The sequence below is a fragment of the Sorex fumeus genome, unplaced genomic scaffold (assembly GCF_029834395.1).
Source record: "Sorex fumeus unplaced genomic scaffold, SorFum_2.1 ptg000100l, whole genome shotgun sequence".
NCBI classification, from domain to species: domain Eukaryota; kingdom Metazoa; phylum Chordata; class Mammalia; order Eulipotyphla; family Soricidae; genus Sorex; species Sorex fumeus.
This window is the reverse complement of record NW_026606157.1, coordinates 9717138-9733957: the sequence shown is the minus strand read 5'-3', so window position 1 is coordinate 9733957 and position 16820 is coordinate 9717138. Positions and strand designations below refer to the sequence as shown.

The window sequence follows — 16820 nt, the reverse complement described above, 5'->3', positions numbered from 1 at the left end:
TCTGGTGGTCGCCCCGCCGTCTGGTGGTCGCCCTGTGTGCGTTTTCGTCAGAAGCCTGTTGCCAGGCTTCGGGGAGGGGGACTATTACTCTGTCTTGTACAGGTACCGCACGGATGGTTTTCAGTCTGAGAATGTGGATATTGTTACGGATTTCTTGGTATTGCAACGTGATGCTGGAAGTTGGTTGGAGTATGCTCAGTAATCGTTTGAAAAAATGAACAATCTTCACGTAGAAGAAACTACGCTATCTAATGTTGGGGGCACTGGGCCACACCCTGTGCGACTCAGGATCATTCCTGGAGGGTCCTGAGGGACCCAGTGAGGTGCCGGGGATTCAAGCCAAGCCCTGTATGTGCCATGCAGGTGTCCTACCTGCTGAACGGTCGCTCCCAAACTGATTTTCTTTTTTTTTAAGAATTCATCTCTGGCTTTTCTATCAGGTGACATGTAAGGTACCGTTACTAACTCCGTCTTTGTTGCCCTTTTCAATGTCTGGAAAAGGAACGTTTCCTCTTGTTTCATGAAGATTTCCAGCACAGGCTGGAAAGCTGGGGGCAAGTGTGGGCCGAGAGTGGGGGTCAGACGCCGTCTCCCGACAGACGAGGTGTGCAGAGGGGCTGTCCCGAGCCCGTGCCCCTCGCCTTTTCCAGAATGTCATTCGTAGCAGTTTCATGCCTAATCGCAATTTCCAGGGCCTGTTTAACATTCATGGAAATGGAAGTAGGCGATTCACCTCGTCTTAGAGATGGGTCTGGGGTGTTGAGTGTCTCTCGGTCTTCCCCCCCCCCCCCCCCGCCCCCCGGGGCTGAGCAGCCCTGCCTCTTTGTCCCAAGTGTGAGTCCGTCTTCAGAGGCCAGCTGTGAAGACGGGGTGTGGCTCCAGTGGCAGTGCTCCTGTGCTGGTGTGGGGGCCAAGGGTTGGGTCCCCAGTACCGCTGGCAATAACCCCCAGGAGAGTAAGAACAAGATGCTCTGAACAGGTTCCGGAACTCTCTTTGAGTTCCGAGAGACACTTGCATGCCTTGCTCAGAGACAGACCCTGCTGGGGGTCCAGTGACCTTGTTCAGAAGCTTTAGCGCTTCGCAGGTTGATTAAATTATGGCTTGTAAGGAAATGTCAACTGTTTGGTTCTGCTGATTTGCAAAGGCCTGGTTCAACCTGGGAGCACTTTTATTTGGCCTCCACCCTTCAGATTTGCATTCCTTAGGGGTGGGACACCCCTGCCATCGCACGCTTTCTCTTTGCTCAGTGCCTGCTGGAGGATGGTTCTGTCTCTTTCTTCTCGAGGAGACTTAAATAGCTGCTCCGTTTCAGAGCCATTTCTGGCTCTCCCAAGGTTCACTTCGAGTTCAGTACAGTCGTGGTTCCTTGCCCTACTCGACCATTCGTGTCAGATACAAAAGGAAGTTTTTAGACACTCGGGTGGAGCTTGGAAGTTTCCCTGGGCAGACATCTGGCAGGTGAGGGCGCAGAGGTGCCTCCGCTGTGACAGCCGAGGCCGGGAAACGCTCTGTGAGAGCAGGAGAGGGTCAGTTAGGAAATCTGGCTTAAAATATTACGGTGCAGCATCGCCTTAAAGCTCACGCTCCGTCCTGTGTTTGGGGGGCAGGTAGAAAAAGGTGCGTTTCCCCCAGACCTGAAACGGAGTTCTGCCCCCATGGAGGACTTGGGTCTGCAGCATTGATTACTGGTGACCTTTGACACGGCTCCTCCCTCCTGGGTCAGCCGGTGGGGGGAAAGTCCCAGGGAGCGACTGTTATCATCTCTGTCATCTGGGCTCCTCGGGGAAGAAAGGCGAGGAGGATTCAGTCTGCGTTGTCATGGACGTTAGTGAAAAGAGCCGGGGACTTGGGAGTTCCCTGTGGCTCGGAGGTGCTCGCGTCTGGGGAGTGACGCCCAGGGCCGCTGGACTGTCCCATGTGGGACTCACAGCCGCTCTGCTGCCCTGAAGCAAATCAAATTCAGGAAGCAGGTCAGAATTTTAAGTGACTTGAGGTTTGTGGGGGTTTGCGCTGGGCCAGGTAGGAAGGTGGGCGTCCTCTTGCCGTTTTCCCAGCCAGAGGCGACAGATGGCTGCCTTAGCCTCAGTCACCGGCTGGTGAGGGGTATTCTGATGGGTAGGGCCTGAGACCAGTTCTGTGTGTCCAGTTTTACAGTTTCTTAAAAGCAGAAAATAGTTGGAGTCTAGGAAGTGCAGTAGTGGAGGTGGCCGTGGTTCCGTGGCCCCCAAGTCTGGGTGTTGAGTCCTCCCTGCCGTGCCCGGACGAGTTTCCCTGCGCCTTCTCGCAATCCGCCAGAGCTCTGGAGCTAACGAGAGAGCCTGTTAGCAAGAGTCTTCAGACACTTAACCCACTTCACAAGCACGGTACCAGGCCAGAAATGATGTTTTTCCCCCGTGTTTGTGGCAGGGCGACAGCCCGGCAGTGCTGGGTGCCCGGGGGTCGCTCGCAGCGTGGACCAGGGTTCCGAGCTCAGGCTGGCGAGGTCCTGAGCGCGGTGTCCGTGGCCGTCTCGTCCTGGGGCCTCTCACATGCAAGACAAGTGTCTGGGCGCAGCCCCGACTCCAGATGTTTTTTAGTTTTGACATGACTTGTTGCCATAGCATGTTTCCCGAGATGTGTTTTCTCTAAATTTTGGTGAAAGGGCAATTTCGTCTTTCAGAAATAAAAGTCGCGATACCGAGAGCACGAGCTCAATTCCAGTCAGCAGACACCTCCGGGCTGGGCCCCGGGAGCCGAACCAGGTCTCGGGAAGTTCCCCGTCTCGGATTCCTGGCGGCGGGCTGGGCCGTACCTGTCCGGCACTGTGGGGAGGAACTGACTCAGAATGGACCGAGTCGTTCTGTCTCTCATTCCCCGAGTCTCCATGGTGTGTCAGCCTCTTGATTTTGTTTTTTGTTTTTTTTCCCCGTATTCTACTTTTCCACATGCGAAATTGATCTTGCTTGCAGAGTGCAGTTTGCAAGAACCTCTGTTGTGTCCGGCGGTGTTGGAGAGTGAGGGAGCGTGCTCGGCCTGGGGAGAGACGGGCAGGGGTGGGCCTGTCGCTGCTCTCGGAGGGGGCTGCTCCGCTCTGCTGTGGGGGGGGGGGCGGCACGCAGCGGGCTCGGCGGGGGCTGAGGTGGGCATCCGAGGACGTGAGCCGTCCCTCCCTCCCTCCCTCGTCCTGAGTGAGGCTAAGTAGGTTCCAGCTCTGCCTTTTCTCACCGCCCAGTGGGAAACTTCCCGGCGCCTTCCGCGTAAAGGGGAGCTCGCCCGCTGTACCGGTAGCCAGGTGCCAGGTGCCCGGATACCGGTGCCGGTGCCCTTCGGGCTGGGACCTGCTGGGCCCCCTCCTCCCTCCCTCCCTCCCTCCCTCCCTCCCAGCGCGCGCGCGCCCCCTGCCGGCCGGCCGGCTCCGCCTGGCGTCGAGGTGCGCTCGCACCTTTCATTTCCCCTCTGAGCTGCGCGCACCGTCAGCCTGTAGGTACACAGTTTATTCAGAAGTTAGAACTTGTATGATTTTTCCAAAACTCGGAGGCGGCACTTCTCCCCGTGTGGGTGTTCACAGATTGTATGACTGAGTTGGGCCTGACAGAAAGGGCAAGTGAAACGGGGGGGAAAAAGAGCGGTTCTCTGCGTTGCGGGGGGTGGGGGGTGGGGTGGGGGGCTGCTGCTCCTGCGTCTGTGTGCGCTGCAGGGGCACACAGCCGGGCCCGGGGCTTTGTGGCCTGGGGCCTCGAGAGAAGAAGGTCAGGAAGTCAGGGGCCTGGACTTCAAACATCACTGGACATGTTTTATTCTAACGAGGGATTCTGTCCGCGCAAAGCGTTCGGAAGAGGCCGATGAGAGCTGGTCATGGAGATCATTGGAAAGGAAGAAGGTGTTTGCCCCCCCCAGGACAGGCTCACCGTGGAGACGGGGCGTTAATTCCATCAGCCCCCCACCCAGCACTCGCTCTGTGCCGGCTTCCACCCGTGTAGCCAGTCCGGGGCCGGGCCTCGCCCCTACGGAGCACAAAGGGCGCGTCACGCTCTCGAGTGCTCCTGGTCTCCTCGGACTTCCAGTTATGGAACGTGTCTGTGGCCCTGACCTAAACAGAGTGAGATTAGGGGAAATGGACAGTGAAAAATAAAATATTTGACAGGGTTCAGGAGAGATCAACGCCTACCTGAAGTAAGTTTTATTTTCCCTCAGTTACTTTCCCCACTTTTTGCTTTGAAAATTAAGAAACCTCTGGACAAGTCTCGAAGTGTCAACAGCAACCGTTCAAATTAGACTTAGGAGTACGCTGCAGTATTGGCTAGCCCTAGTGTGTGTGTGTATGTGCGTGTGCGCGCAGGATACAGTGTATCCGTGGATCCACACTGGAATGCATATTTATTTGGGGCTTGGGGGGCTGCTTCTGGCTCTGCTCAGGGGGCCAGGTGGTGTCAGGTGGGAGCGGGCTTCGGCCTCTCCTGCATTGCAGTGCCGGCATCGTGGGCTGGTGCTGCTTTGGGCCGCGGGGAGCGGCGCCCTCTGGGGCAGTGCTGATGCCCGACGCGGGCCTAGCTGCCCTCCAGCCGGCGCGCCCTAGTCTGGCTGCCGTGACTGAGGGTCCGGCACTTCAGTGCCCAGGCCAGGTTCCGGCGGGAATGTTCCCGTTCAGCGTCAGCGGCTGTCCACACCCACTCTGGGGTCTGGCATGCTTTCCCTGGTCCTCGGTCTTCCCGAGGCAGCTCGACTGTCCCCTCGGAGGCTGTGGGAACCGGCACTGTTGGCTTATGGGGCTGTGTCGGGTTTCTCTGGCTGGAGGCGGCCAGTTCCTTGGTGATTGGTAAGGGTGAGGTGGCCACTGCCTGTTCGTCATGGTGTGCTCAGAGGGATGCGGCATGCGCTGCTCCTTGTCCTCCGAATCCGTTCCTGTTGCGTTGTTGCAGAGACGGGCACCTTCTCACGCCGCCGTGCGCGTCAGGAGAGATCCGTGCAGATAAGTAGACGCTGCCTTCCCTCTTCGTGCACGTGCCTGGGCTCGCTTTCGAAAGGCCTTGTGTCCGGTCTGTTTGCGTGGTGGCCTGCACCCTCTGGACGGGCCGCGCAGGGTCCCTCTCGGCACAAGGGGCTCTGGGCTCCACCCCCCCTTTCCTGTTCCCAGCTGGGACCCTGCCACTGGCCAGAAAGCCTGAGTCCCTTTGTGGGACTGACAGAAGGAGGACGGCTCCGATGCTTTCTGGCATCGGGGATGGCACTGCTTCTAGAACCTTCCTGGGATGGCCCTGCTTCTAGAACCTTCCTGCAGGCAGAGCTCAGAACTGTTTTTCATGGAAACGTCTTGAGTTCTTTCTCACCTTCCTCCACATCTTTTTCTCTCTTGAACCCTGGACTTCTTTTGCGTAGATTTTAATGTTCCGTGTTAGACAGCTGTTAACATAAAACAATAATTATGTCAGTCTGAGTACTATCTGATTCACAGAAGGTTGAGCAACAAAATAGTAATTTGTGGAATTGGCATTGAATTTTTTTCCCCGTAGAGAAGCAAAGATCCGTTTTGTTTGCAAAATATTCTTAAAATCAGCATTTAGGGAAGCATATTTAAAATTGGAGCTATTTGGTCCTATAAGAATTTAGACTCCTTCAACAGAGGCAAGTGAAAGGAAAGCCCAGGAAAACTCTTTTCTCCTTGGTCAGGAAGCTCCTTGGTGTAAATTAGAAAGAAATGAAGATCCAAATTGGAAAAATTGGGAGTTTGCGAAGGTGGGGGGAGTAAAAGACATTAATATCTAGTCTATGTATTAGAAGAAAAATAAAATAATTTGTGTTTAAATATATAAAAGATGACACCAGCGTTTCCCCACTCTGGAGGTGTCCTGGGTGCGAGAGGGCCGGCACGTCATCAGAGAGAGCAGAAGAAAATGCCCCGGAGCAGTCCGTTGGCCTCAGGCTGTCCTGGGTGTGCTGGCCCGCCCCCTGCGCCCGGCTCTGTCCGATGGACTCTGTGTCATGTGGCGCCACGGTCTGCGCTGCTCCTTGGTCTCCAGGTTTGTGCGCGCAGGTGTTTCCAGCTGGCCTTGTGTCTGGGAGCAGCTGGAAATGGAATTGCTGGTCACGTCCGTCCACCATCCCCTCCCCCACTCCGCCGGGCTGGAGCTGGCCCCGCCCCGGCCGTATTTGGCCCTTGGGTGCTGGGGGACCAGGGCCCCCTGCAGCAGGGGTGCTGCTCCGCCCCTCGGAGCTCTCTCCCGTGCCTTGGGTTGAACTTTCTCGTTTTTGGTTTTGGGGCCACACCCTGCGGTGCTCAGGGCCTAACTTCCGTCTCTGTGCTCAGGAATTACCCCTGGCGGGCTTAGAGCACCGTGTGCGGGCTGGGGATTGAACCAGTGTCGGCCGTGTGCAAGGCAGGCGCCCTCCCTCCGCACCTTCTCCCCGTCCCTGCGTTTATCTCGGTTTGAGGCGCTGTCGGGCTTTTCTCCTCAGCACCTGCACCGCTTGCAGCCGCCCCAGCCGTGGAGACCAGTTCCGCCAACTCCCCACCGCTTCTCACACAGTTTAACCCTCTTCGCCTGTCTCTTGGTTTGAGCACTCATTCCCTGAGCTCATCTCTTAGTCACCTCCCAGCCTCTGGTCTGGTGCCTTTCTGATTTGTCACCCTTGGGAGCCTGGTAAATTCGACCTGCCCTTCCCACTTGGCACAGAGCAGTGACGTCACACAGGGTGACGCTGCGGGCCCCTCCGTGTGCTCATGCTGGAGATCCTCATTGCAGGAGCCTCCTCTGAGCATCGCGGTGCCCGCGTTCCTGGGTTCCAGCCTGCCCTCTCCTGGTGGCCGTCACTCCTGCACGCGGACTTGGGCTCCTGGGCCCACTCACTGAGTCAGAGTTGCGCGTTGGCATTCAGCGAGCCTCGGGAGGACCGAGGCCGTGATACCTGGCCGAGTCTCTGATGATGCCTGCCGAGTCTCGCAGGAGGTGCGCAGGTCTGAGGGTTCCGGAGAGACTGGGCTGGAAGAGGGGGCGCGTACCCCCCAGGCCTCGTCCCTTCCCTGCTGCGTGTGGGACGGGCTCAGCCGTGCTGCCGGCTTCCTGTGTCCTCCGAGCACTGGCTGCACCCGTCGCCTGGAAGCGGATATTCTGTGAGTGGCTTGGCCGTGCAGGGGCAACAAGACGTGAGCCCCGGGGCGTGGTGGGCATCTCACTCCAGCCACGGGCCTGCTCCGGCTGCGCGTGGAGACCCCTCAGATTAGCACGGGGCGCGCGCCTTGCCGACGTCTCGGAAGCGAATCCTCAGACGTGCTGAGCTGACATTTCCAGCAGCCCTGTTCATATTTACAGGAGCATCGAGCGGAATCGCAGCAGGAGCTGGAGATTAGGCGGGCTTAGGCTGAGATGTGCTTATCAGAGGTCTGGCAGGGACGGGGGCACGGGGCCGCCTGTGGACAGGGAGGCGGTTGCTGCCTGACCTCTCGGTTGGCTTCCCTGGTTCGCCGCCTGCGCTGGGGACGCAGAAAGCGCGTGGAAGGCGAGGCCGCTCGGCGGTGCCAGGTCGCTGCTGACCATCACAGGACGGACTGCCACAGGGATGAGCGAGCGAGTGTCTGGGGAGGTTTGGTCTCCGCTTTCAGATTCCTCGTGCAGCGTTCTTCAGCCTTTCCACGCTGCGTCTGGGGTCCGTGGACTAGCGGGCAGTTGGAACAGGGCGGGAGAAAGGAAGAAAGCAAGAGGCCTCTCGGCCCGGAGACCGAGTGCTGCTCTCGGGAGCCTGCAGGTGTCTGGAAACAACAGGAAGTGTCAAGGTGGGACGCACTTTCTGGGTGTTCCTGCAGAAGAATGTCGGAAGGACGTGGGTTCTTGAAACGTAGGAGACCCGTTGGTCCTCCAGGAAATGGATATTAGAAAAGGACTTTGGACCCTAGTACGCTGTTGGAAACCTGGGGAAAACTAGAACTGAAATTCCTGTTCGCACTGATGAAGGGACCTGGGGTGTGGGAGACGGGCGGTGAGGAGCCCCACGGTACAGCGCCGGGCCGGGCGCCCCTGAGCAGCGCTGCGGTCAGTGCTGACCTGGGCCTGGGTCTGCCTGAGCAGGGCCACGGTCACTGCGGGTCCTGGTCCTTTGGAGGCTGGATTCAGTGTCCCTGGCATGTCTCTCTCCAGAGTCTGGAAATTTTTTTTCAGTTTCTCACATGGAGCTCTGTTGATTTGTTTCGTCCAATAGTCATGTGAGTTTAGCCTCTATGAGAACACGCGGCGTGGAAGGTGAGGTCCCCTTGGCTCCCGTCCCCTGCTGTGACAGAGGTGGGAGTCTGCACGTGGTGGGCGCGCTCGTCTGTGCTGAGCCTGAAGCCACACCCTTGCCCGTGGGCCGGGGGACCTCGCGGGGGTGCCGGGCTCGGAGCTCGCAGCCTCGGGCCTGCTGCAGGCGCTCACACTGAGCCGCTCGGGCCCGTCGGCGTTATTCCAGCCCGCTGCTGCCCCGCTTCCTCGCCTGAGACCGTGTCCTGTGCCTTGGCATCCACACGGGGCGGTTCCTTCAGCGGACAGTGGCCGCCTGCGCGTGGCCGCCCGGTGCGGAGAGCGTCAGCGGCCGTTTCCTGGTCAGAGGCATTGTTGGGACAGCAGTTCGCGCGCGGAAGGAAGCACGGAGATCCTGAGGAAGGAGGGGAATTCTCTGCATTTCCGTTTGGGAGAGGACGAGTGCTGTGGGAGGCTCGGCTGCATCTAGAGGGCCAGAGCTGCCCAGTGTGAGTGCCTGCCGCAGGGAAGGGCCGGGGAGGATGTGCCCGTGATGCTGGGATGGCACGAGCTGTGGGTCGGCATTAAGATGCGGTTGATGGTCGGAGGGTTAAGACCCTTGCATTGCACTGTGGCCCGGCCTGGTTCCATCCCGGACGCTGGGTGCAGTCGTGGTCCCAAGCACCACCAGGATAGCCTTCCAAAGATGCCACATGAGATATGTTTCTATTTTTTTAGGATGCCATGTAAAATGTGTGTGTGGTTTTCTTTCTTTCTTTTTTTTTTTTTTTTGGTAACAGTGTTTCTTAAATACAAACTAGATTTCCATGGCATTTATTTGTTTACTAGAAGTGGCATTATGATGTCAAAGGCTGCGAACATTTGCGTGCTGCTCTCGATGAATAACATTGCCGTTTCGCAAAGGATTGTACCTGTTTGTTGTATCACGTGCAGCAGTTGTATTTGTACTCCTGTGAGCTTTTGCTGCCGTAGTGCATATTTCACACAGAAAAGCTCTTGACTTTGTTAGTTAAAATAATCCTTGAGCTGAGTGTGAGGAGAAATGTGTGGAATAACTTTCTTTCTTGTAGTTTTACTCTTGAGTTGGCTGAAGTCACCCTGTTTCATCCTTATTTCTCGAGGCCTCTGACATGCTACAACCGCGGCTCTGGACGTTCATTTGGGACGCAGTTAGACGCTTATTGGTGACAGATCATGATTTTATTTTACATTTCGTTTCGCGCTTCTGTAAGGTGTCATGATTTCTGGTTCAAGGAAGGAGGGGCTGAAAGAGAGCGTTGATACTTTGAAAAATTGAAAGTCAAAGAAATACTTGAACATCACACCTGGTAGAAAAGGGGTGAAATTATGTCTTAAGTCTCTCCCTTCAAGACGGAGCCTCGGCCAGCACTTTTGAGGTAACTGTCACCAGCGTTTAAGTGTCTGAGAGCGGGGCTAGAGCGAAGGAACCGCCCGTAAGGTGCTTGCCTTGCACCTGGTACGTCCCCTCAGACACTGTCAGGAGCGAGCCCTGAGCACTGAACCAGGAGTCAGCCCTGACCGCCGTCGGGCGTGGCCACAAACCAAAGCCCGAGGCTCTCCTGCAGATGGCCACGTCGACTTCAGTGCCAGGCAAGTGTCTCCCTTACATTCTCCAGCACTTCCCAGCCACCTGCCCGAGAGTGCGCCTGCGCCGGCCCGTTGCTGCAGTGGGGTAGGAGGTGTCGCGGCTCTCTGGGACTTCGGGGCCCGAGGCACTTCCTTGACACCTGCCCCAGGCCTGACCGCTCACCTGTCACCTTGCCTGCTGAAGCTGCTTTGAGAAAGAGAGAGAGAGAGAGAGAGAGTGTGTGTGCGCATGCGCGCACACCTGTTTGTGTTCATGCATGTGTATATGTGCGTGTCTGTGTGTGTGCGTGCCTTCGTGTAGGCATGAGTGTTCCTTGAAAGCCAGGTGCTCCATCCCAGGTTCTGTAGTGAAGCCCCCGTCTGTGTGCCGAGTCAGCGCCTGACTCCTGTTCTTCCTCTCCCTCCCTCCTCTCCTGGAATCTGCAGAATCCGCATGCGCTTTGGGGTTGTTCAGCATCCACCTGGCGGTTAGGGAGTGTTCCCTGGACTCCAGCCATGGGTTAGGGCCATAAATTCCCAGCATGGACCATTCTCTTCAGTGGTCCCTCGACTGTAAGTAAAACAGAGGCATGGCAATTACTTGTAAGAACACCAGTCTTTTCCCCCCTTGGATCTAAATCATGAAAGTAATGGAGTTGGCATGATTCGACAAATGCAAATCAAAACGACAGTGCGATACTATCTCACACCCATGAGAAAATGTATCAGAAAATCTGGCCTGGGCCAGCGTGGGCGGGGCGGTGTGGGAAAGGAGCCTTGCTCCTGTGGGCGGGAGTGCCGTCTGGGGAAAGCAGTCTAGAGGTTTCTCCAGAAAGTAGGGTCTGGCGTATGACCCAGCAATACCCCCTTGGCATCTGTCCCCCAAACACAAAGAACATTAATTCGAAAGGATCTGTGCACACCTGCGTTCATCACCAAACCTAGTGTCGCGGTCCAGGTAGAAAAACACGCCTGATGCCCATCTGCAGGTCAGTGGGTCAAGAGGTCGTGCGTGTACACAGGGGAATGGTATGCGGCTCTGATCTGACAAAGAGCAAGACTAGGCTGGTTGCGGCTACATGGTAGAGCTAGAGGAGGCCGTGCGGCGCCCCCATGAAAGGGACAGACACAGAACGATACCCCCCGCCCGCCCTTCTCGTGTGGGACGGGGAGACACAGTGAGACAACATCAGGGACCCAGGGCACTTCACGGGGAACTGGAGGGAGGGGAACCCTGCAGATGGGTGTACGGCGTGGTGGCCGAGTGACATCCGTGAGAAACCATTAATAATGTTTTGTAAGACAAAATGACATTTAAAAAAGAAAATAATAAAGGGCTTGGTGAAATTTGCCTCTGTCTTTTGTAGAGAATTTGTGTCTTTATTCTGAGTATGTCCACTGGCTTTGCTCTCTGTGTAACACCTTTTTGTCATAAGCTGGCTAGCAATAACTCATTTCTGTTAAGCAATTAAATTCATGAATTTACCAATTAATCTTAAATCGGTATGGTGGCATGAAACTAACCAGTTTTTAATGTACATTAAGCAGAGTGTACATTGGGTAAGTCATATTAAGTAAATTCACAGTATCATGCAACCGTTGGTGAGATCATCTTCCAGCACCTCATCCCAGATGGAAACTGCCCACGCCCCACTGAGTCCAGCCCCAGGACGCCTTCATTCTCCTTCTCGTCTCTGTGGCTTGACCTCTTCTAGGCAGCTCCTTGATAGGGAATCAGAGACTGTTTGTCTCTCTGGGTCTAGTTGTTTTGAGCTGGTATAATGTTTTCAAAGTTCATCGATGTTGTATCACTGCGTTGCTTTCTGTGGCTGAATAGCGTTCGCTGAGTGCAAGTGCCGCCTTTGGTTTACCCGTCAGGTGTGTCATAAACAGTCCCCTTCGGTTGGTTTTGGCTGTTGTAAATAATGCCACTTCGCATGCTGCGAGACAGCATGCTGTTTCCTCCCCACTTCATCTCCCCAGGACCAGAGTGGTCAGGCCTCGTGGTCATTCTGTGTGCTGCTTTCAAGGCGCCGCTCATGCCCGTCCCGGCGTGCAGAGCTGCCGACTTCTCGGGCCTCCTGAACACGGTTGTTTTCCGTTACTCTCCAGAATGGGTGTGAGGAGTAACGCTCAGCCGAGTTTCCCTAATGCTGTTGAACGTCCCTTCCGATGCTTATTGGTCATTTGTTCATCTGCTTTGAAGCAGCTCCGGGTTATCTGTCTTACATTGCTATGTCTGACGCCGTTTTCAGAGCCAAGGGCGCACCCTAATAATGCGACTGTCTCCTTTCCCAGGACTCCTACAGAAAACAAGTAGTCATTGATGGAGAAACCTGTCTCTTGGACATTCTCGACACGGCGGGTCAAGAGGAGTACAGTGCAATGAGGGACCAGTACATGCGGACTGGGGAGGGCTTTCTCTGTGTGTTTGCCATAAATAATACTAAGTCATTTGAAGATATTCACCATTATAGGTGGGTTTCAAGTGGAGAGAGTAAGTTGCCATTCAAGAGTCCTTTATCTTGCGTTGTTGACTGTTTGCTGAGCACCGCACCCTGAGGAGCGCATTTCTACTGTAAACCAGCCCCTTGTGCAGACCCAGGTCTCGGCTCTGGGCGGTGAGCTCCTCACTACAGGAGCGGCGCCCGCTGGGGTCAGGACACCCATCGAGGGAGGGAAACACCTCAGCAGTCCTGGGCAGGGGTTTGAGGTGCTCACCCCTGAAAGGGCCTTCAAAAGAACCAGGCATACGTAATTAGGATTTCTTGGAATCAGATCAACAGATCATCTTTGGAGATGTAGGGGGGAAAATGCAACTCTGGAGGGGAACAGAATCGAGACATTGTGCTTTTCAAGAATCTGACAGACTTGCATAAGTGTAACTTACTAACAGAAACTTTCAAAAATCATTCTTCAAGAATGGCTCCGAGTTTATGTCTTTAAGGGGTTAGCGTTTCCGTGAGCAAGGTTCCGTGCACATGTGCCGCTCTCTGGTCATGGCAGATGACAGGGAATTGCCCTCGGAAAAGCTCCGGCATTGTATGTGCACGTCCTGCGGCAGGTTTTCCTGTAACCTAGTAATGGAGAAGAAGAAACCCGGCAGCGCTATTTTTGCCGAGCAGTGAATCGGTACGAAGGTGCTGACTCATCCAGCCCCTCTCAGCGAACGAGGAGAGAGACCGGGACTGGGAGCTGGGCCTGACTCCTGTCCACTGTTCCTTCTCCCACGCTGTGTCTTCAGTTATTAGAAGTATGAAGGAAGAGTTATACTTACATTTTACACGAAAAAATCTGAACCTGCAGAAGGCCTTTTACAGGCTACTGTATGCGTATTATAGACAGAGAAAGTAGGTGTCCGTCAGCTGGCACTCCTGTTGGAGAAAGGCAGGTGAAAACTAAAAACACTTGTAATTCTATGCGTTTGCATCTGACCACACGTACAGCATGTGTTTGTGAGACGATGGCCTTGAAGAGCACGCCCCATTTTCAAGGCTTTGATCGTTGTTACCGGCCCTTGAACCCATCAGATGGCAGTTTCTAGTGGGTTGAACTCTTGAGACCTAGAACTTCCTTCCCCCTTGAAAGAGGGCGGCAGCAGCGCCCCTGGCAGGAAGAGCGGGGACAGCCGGTCTGGTGGGTGGTCATCCCAAGACAGCTGCGGGGGTCTGGGGGGAAATCTTCCTGTTACTGAAGCCTCCGTTTTGCTTTCTTTTCTTCCTCAGAGAACAAATAAAAAGAGTCAAAGACTCTGAAGATGTCCCCATGGTCCTAGTAGGAAATAAATGTGATTTGCCTTCTAGAACAGTAGATACGAAGCAGGCGCAGGACTTAGCAAGAAGTTACGGGATCCCTTTCATCGAGACATCAGCCAAGACAAGACAGGTAAGTGGGGCTGCAGTGAACCCGGGCCCGTGCTCTGCTCACCGTCTCCAGTGATTTCGATCAGCCTTGACCTACTAATACTCTCGTGGCATCACTTCAGGGGCAGGAGGGTCAGAGCAGTGGTTAAATCCTCGAATGGCGTTTGTCTGTTTTTCTCCTCCGTACACTCAGCTCGGAAATAAAGCAGTGTTCGTGTGTTAAATGCTCTGTTAAGGAGATGCTCGGACAGTGCTTCTCAATTCTGTATTCGTGGTGTGATTTGGGGCTTTGATTTCTTTCCACGTTCAACAGTTCAATTCTGCTCAGCACGTCTTCCATTCAGGACTCAAGAAACTGGGAGGTCTCGGAGGTTTCTTCTCTGTTCGATCCACAAACCAAGGGCCAGGAACTCTTGAGTTCCCTGTTTCCGAAGCGCACGTCAGAGTCTTATGTCCTTCCTGTACTTTCAAATTAAATTTTGTATTTGAAGAATTTTACTTTTTAAAGGATATATTTTCTTTAGAAGAAAATATATTTTTGAAGGAAATTAGAGCAAGAAAATAGAAGGGAAATAGCAATTCTCAGTTATTTGCTTCCTCTGTCCTGACAGATAAATGCTAGTTTGGCGCTGACTATGATTTCATCAAACATCTTCTGTTAACTGATTGCTGGAGGGATTGGAGGTCCCAGGGCCCAACCCCAGTGCCTCTCACCCAGAATCGTCTTCATTTCATAGGACTTTCTCTCTTTCTCTGAGCAGAACGTTGCAGTTGATGTGATGTAGCCTTGTTGCTTGCCGGAGCCGAAGCCCTGATAACAGTCAGGTGTATTGCACCAAACTAGGAATGGTCCGTGTCTGCTCCGTGTAAGACCAACTCTGTTCTGGCTTCATCCGCTTCTGTGTTCTGAGCCCAAGAAGCCCGTTTTGTGCAATGTTGACCTCTCTAAGTGTAGGAGTCAAGAAAATGGGTGAAGAGCTCATCCAGGGCTGTGTAGTTAATTTCCTGAAAACAGAAAACCTGCTGCCTCATTTCTCAGACTTTTTAGAAGAGGCTTTGTAGACTAGTCAGTGTTTGAGTCTGCATTGTACAGAGGAAAGAGAAAACCCGAGCCTTGGCGCAATGTTTCAGAGGGTTGTAGCCAGCGCAGCGGGCCAACAAGGTGTAGGCACGGCCAGGGCGGCAGGCTCAGGGCAGTGGGCCATTCCCGCTGCACTTGTGAGTCCACCTTGTGACGCACCCACTCAGGGCAGTGGGCAGGGGTCGCAGGCTGTTCCGACACCTTCTGACACACACTCACTGCCGTGTCAGGCCCACACGTCACACATGGAGATGCGGGGCCGGCAGCGACAGGAGAAGGAATTTGCGTTCCTGCCCCGTTGTCCTCCCCGTCTTCTGCCGTAGATCTGGTCATACTGTGTCTGTGGTGTGGTCTTGGTGTTTGACCTCGACGCTCTGAAGACACCACTGCATGCATAATTCATCAAAACTAATAGCTTCATAAAGCTTGGTGGGAAGGCGAAATGTCGCATGAATGATCTGAAAATGGATTGATTAGAATTTGATTTGTAGAAATTGTGTGGATCATCTGAAATACAGGGCGACATAATTGAAAGAAGCCCTTTCTTTCTTAACCGAGCTCTCAGGTTCCCTAATACTTAGAGCTTGAGTTACTGGTATCTGTATGGAATCTTGCTAAGCTCTAATTTAGATGTTTTAATTTCTGGCCTTTGGTTTCTCTTTATTGCATGAACTTTGATTAGCCTCTTGCAAGTTTATTCATCTTCTGTTGAACTGAAATTTGACATTTGGATGCTCCTGGAAGACTTCAAAGGGCATTCCAAGTAAAGATGATCAAACACAGTTTGCAAAATTGAATGCGTTTTACAGCTCCCGGTTTTGCGGCCCTATTTTCTGCAGAGTATTATGTTGCTCATCTGCTGTAATTGGTATTTGGATGAAGTGACTACGCGTGTTCTTACAGCTTTCAGTGAAAGCACTTGGTTCATGTCTTAGCTTTTGGTCTTGACTATGAACTTAAAATTTTTTTATTCTGTCCATGTGAGCAGCATCTTAAGGAGCTTTTTTTTTTTAATATAAATTAGAAATAGAGCGTTTAGCATTTTCTGAGCCCTGCTGTACACCCGGTGTAGTGGGGTTCAGAAGAGGCTTCCCAGGTGTGTGGGTGGGACGTGGGCATCAGTCTGCCGCTCCTTCCACCTCCTGGGAGAACCCCGATTTGGGGGTGGGGTGCCCATCACGAGAGCTTCTTCCTCACACCTGTGTGCAGCACAGAGCAGCCTCCAGCCTCTGCCTTGCAGCCCCTGGTGCCTCAGTGCAGGGCAGTGGTGGGCCCGTCTCTCCTTTTCCCCCTGTCTGTGCGCGTTCTTCGGATGCACAGAGTTGGACTTGCCCTTCAGCTAAGTCTGATGTTGATTCAGTGACTAGCCAGCTGAAAGAACGAACCTGGAAGGCTGAAGGAAGAGTTCCCTCCCCACAGTGACCTTCCACGAATAGGTTGGCCGCACCCTAGTGCCACAGAGCAAAGTCTCGTTCCTCCCGTTTCTCTCCCCACGGAGCACGGGGTTGCATCTGTCTCCTCTTGGATACTTAGAAGTGGTGTTTCCTGCGGGAATTTGCAAGAGGACAGCAGATAATAAATAACTCGCCCAGGACTAAATATTTGTTCAAAATTAAATCTTAGTGAAAGCATTATGGGCCCCAGGGTGGAGAATAAAGCTGTTTGCTGGCAGCTCTCTCTGGGCCGGAGGGCTCTGTTTCCTCAGGCCCACGGTGTCTTCTCTGAGAGCTGGCTGAAACATTTGCAGATCTCTTCTTTTAAAAAGTTGGACTTACATTAGCATTTGTGCTTCTGTCTCTACACAAATGTTTTCAGTTCTTTCGGTTTAATAAGGGACCTTTGCAAATACATGTAGGTGACAACAAAGCATCTTCTCCAGAAAAAGTCCCTTGAGTACCAGAGCCAAGTGGGTATTAAACACTTGTTCTGGCTCTACTTTGTCTTTTAAAATGACCCACAAACTTCGGGGTGTAAGACCGGCTCCGTGCACGTGTGCTTTAAGATGCACGCAAGGGTAAATGATGTCTGTGCGACTTCACGGCATTACTGAGAGAAAGGAGTGACTGGAACAGAGACGCTGT

General features: G+C 53.8%; 1 protein-coding gene across 3 annotated transcripts in view; it reads left to right on the top strand.

The window, feature by feature from the left end:
* KRAS (KRAS proto-oncogene, GTPase) overlaps positions 1 to 16820 on the top strand; it is a 30168-nt gene that overhangs the window by 2442 nt on the left and 10906 nt on the right. For all 3 annotated transcript variants that reach the window (XR_008795228.1, XM_056134611.1, XM_056134612.1), the window contains exons 3-4: positions 12094 to 12272; positions 13521 to 13680. Coding sequence is in view for 2 of the 3 variants with exons in the window: in XM_056134611.1 (XP_055990586.1) it covers positions 12094 to 12272; positions 13521 to 13680 (339 nt within the window). In the remaining variant the exon portion in view is untranslated. The remainder of the gene's footprint in view (positions 1 to 12093; positions 12273 to 13520; positions 13681 to 16820) is intronic.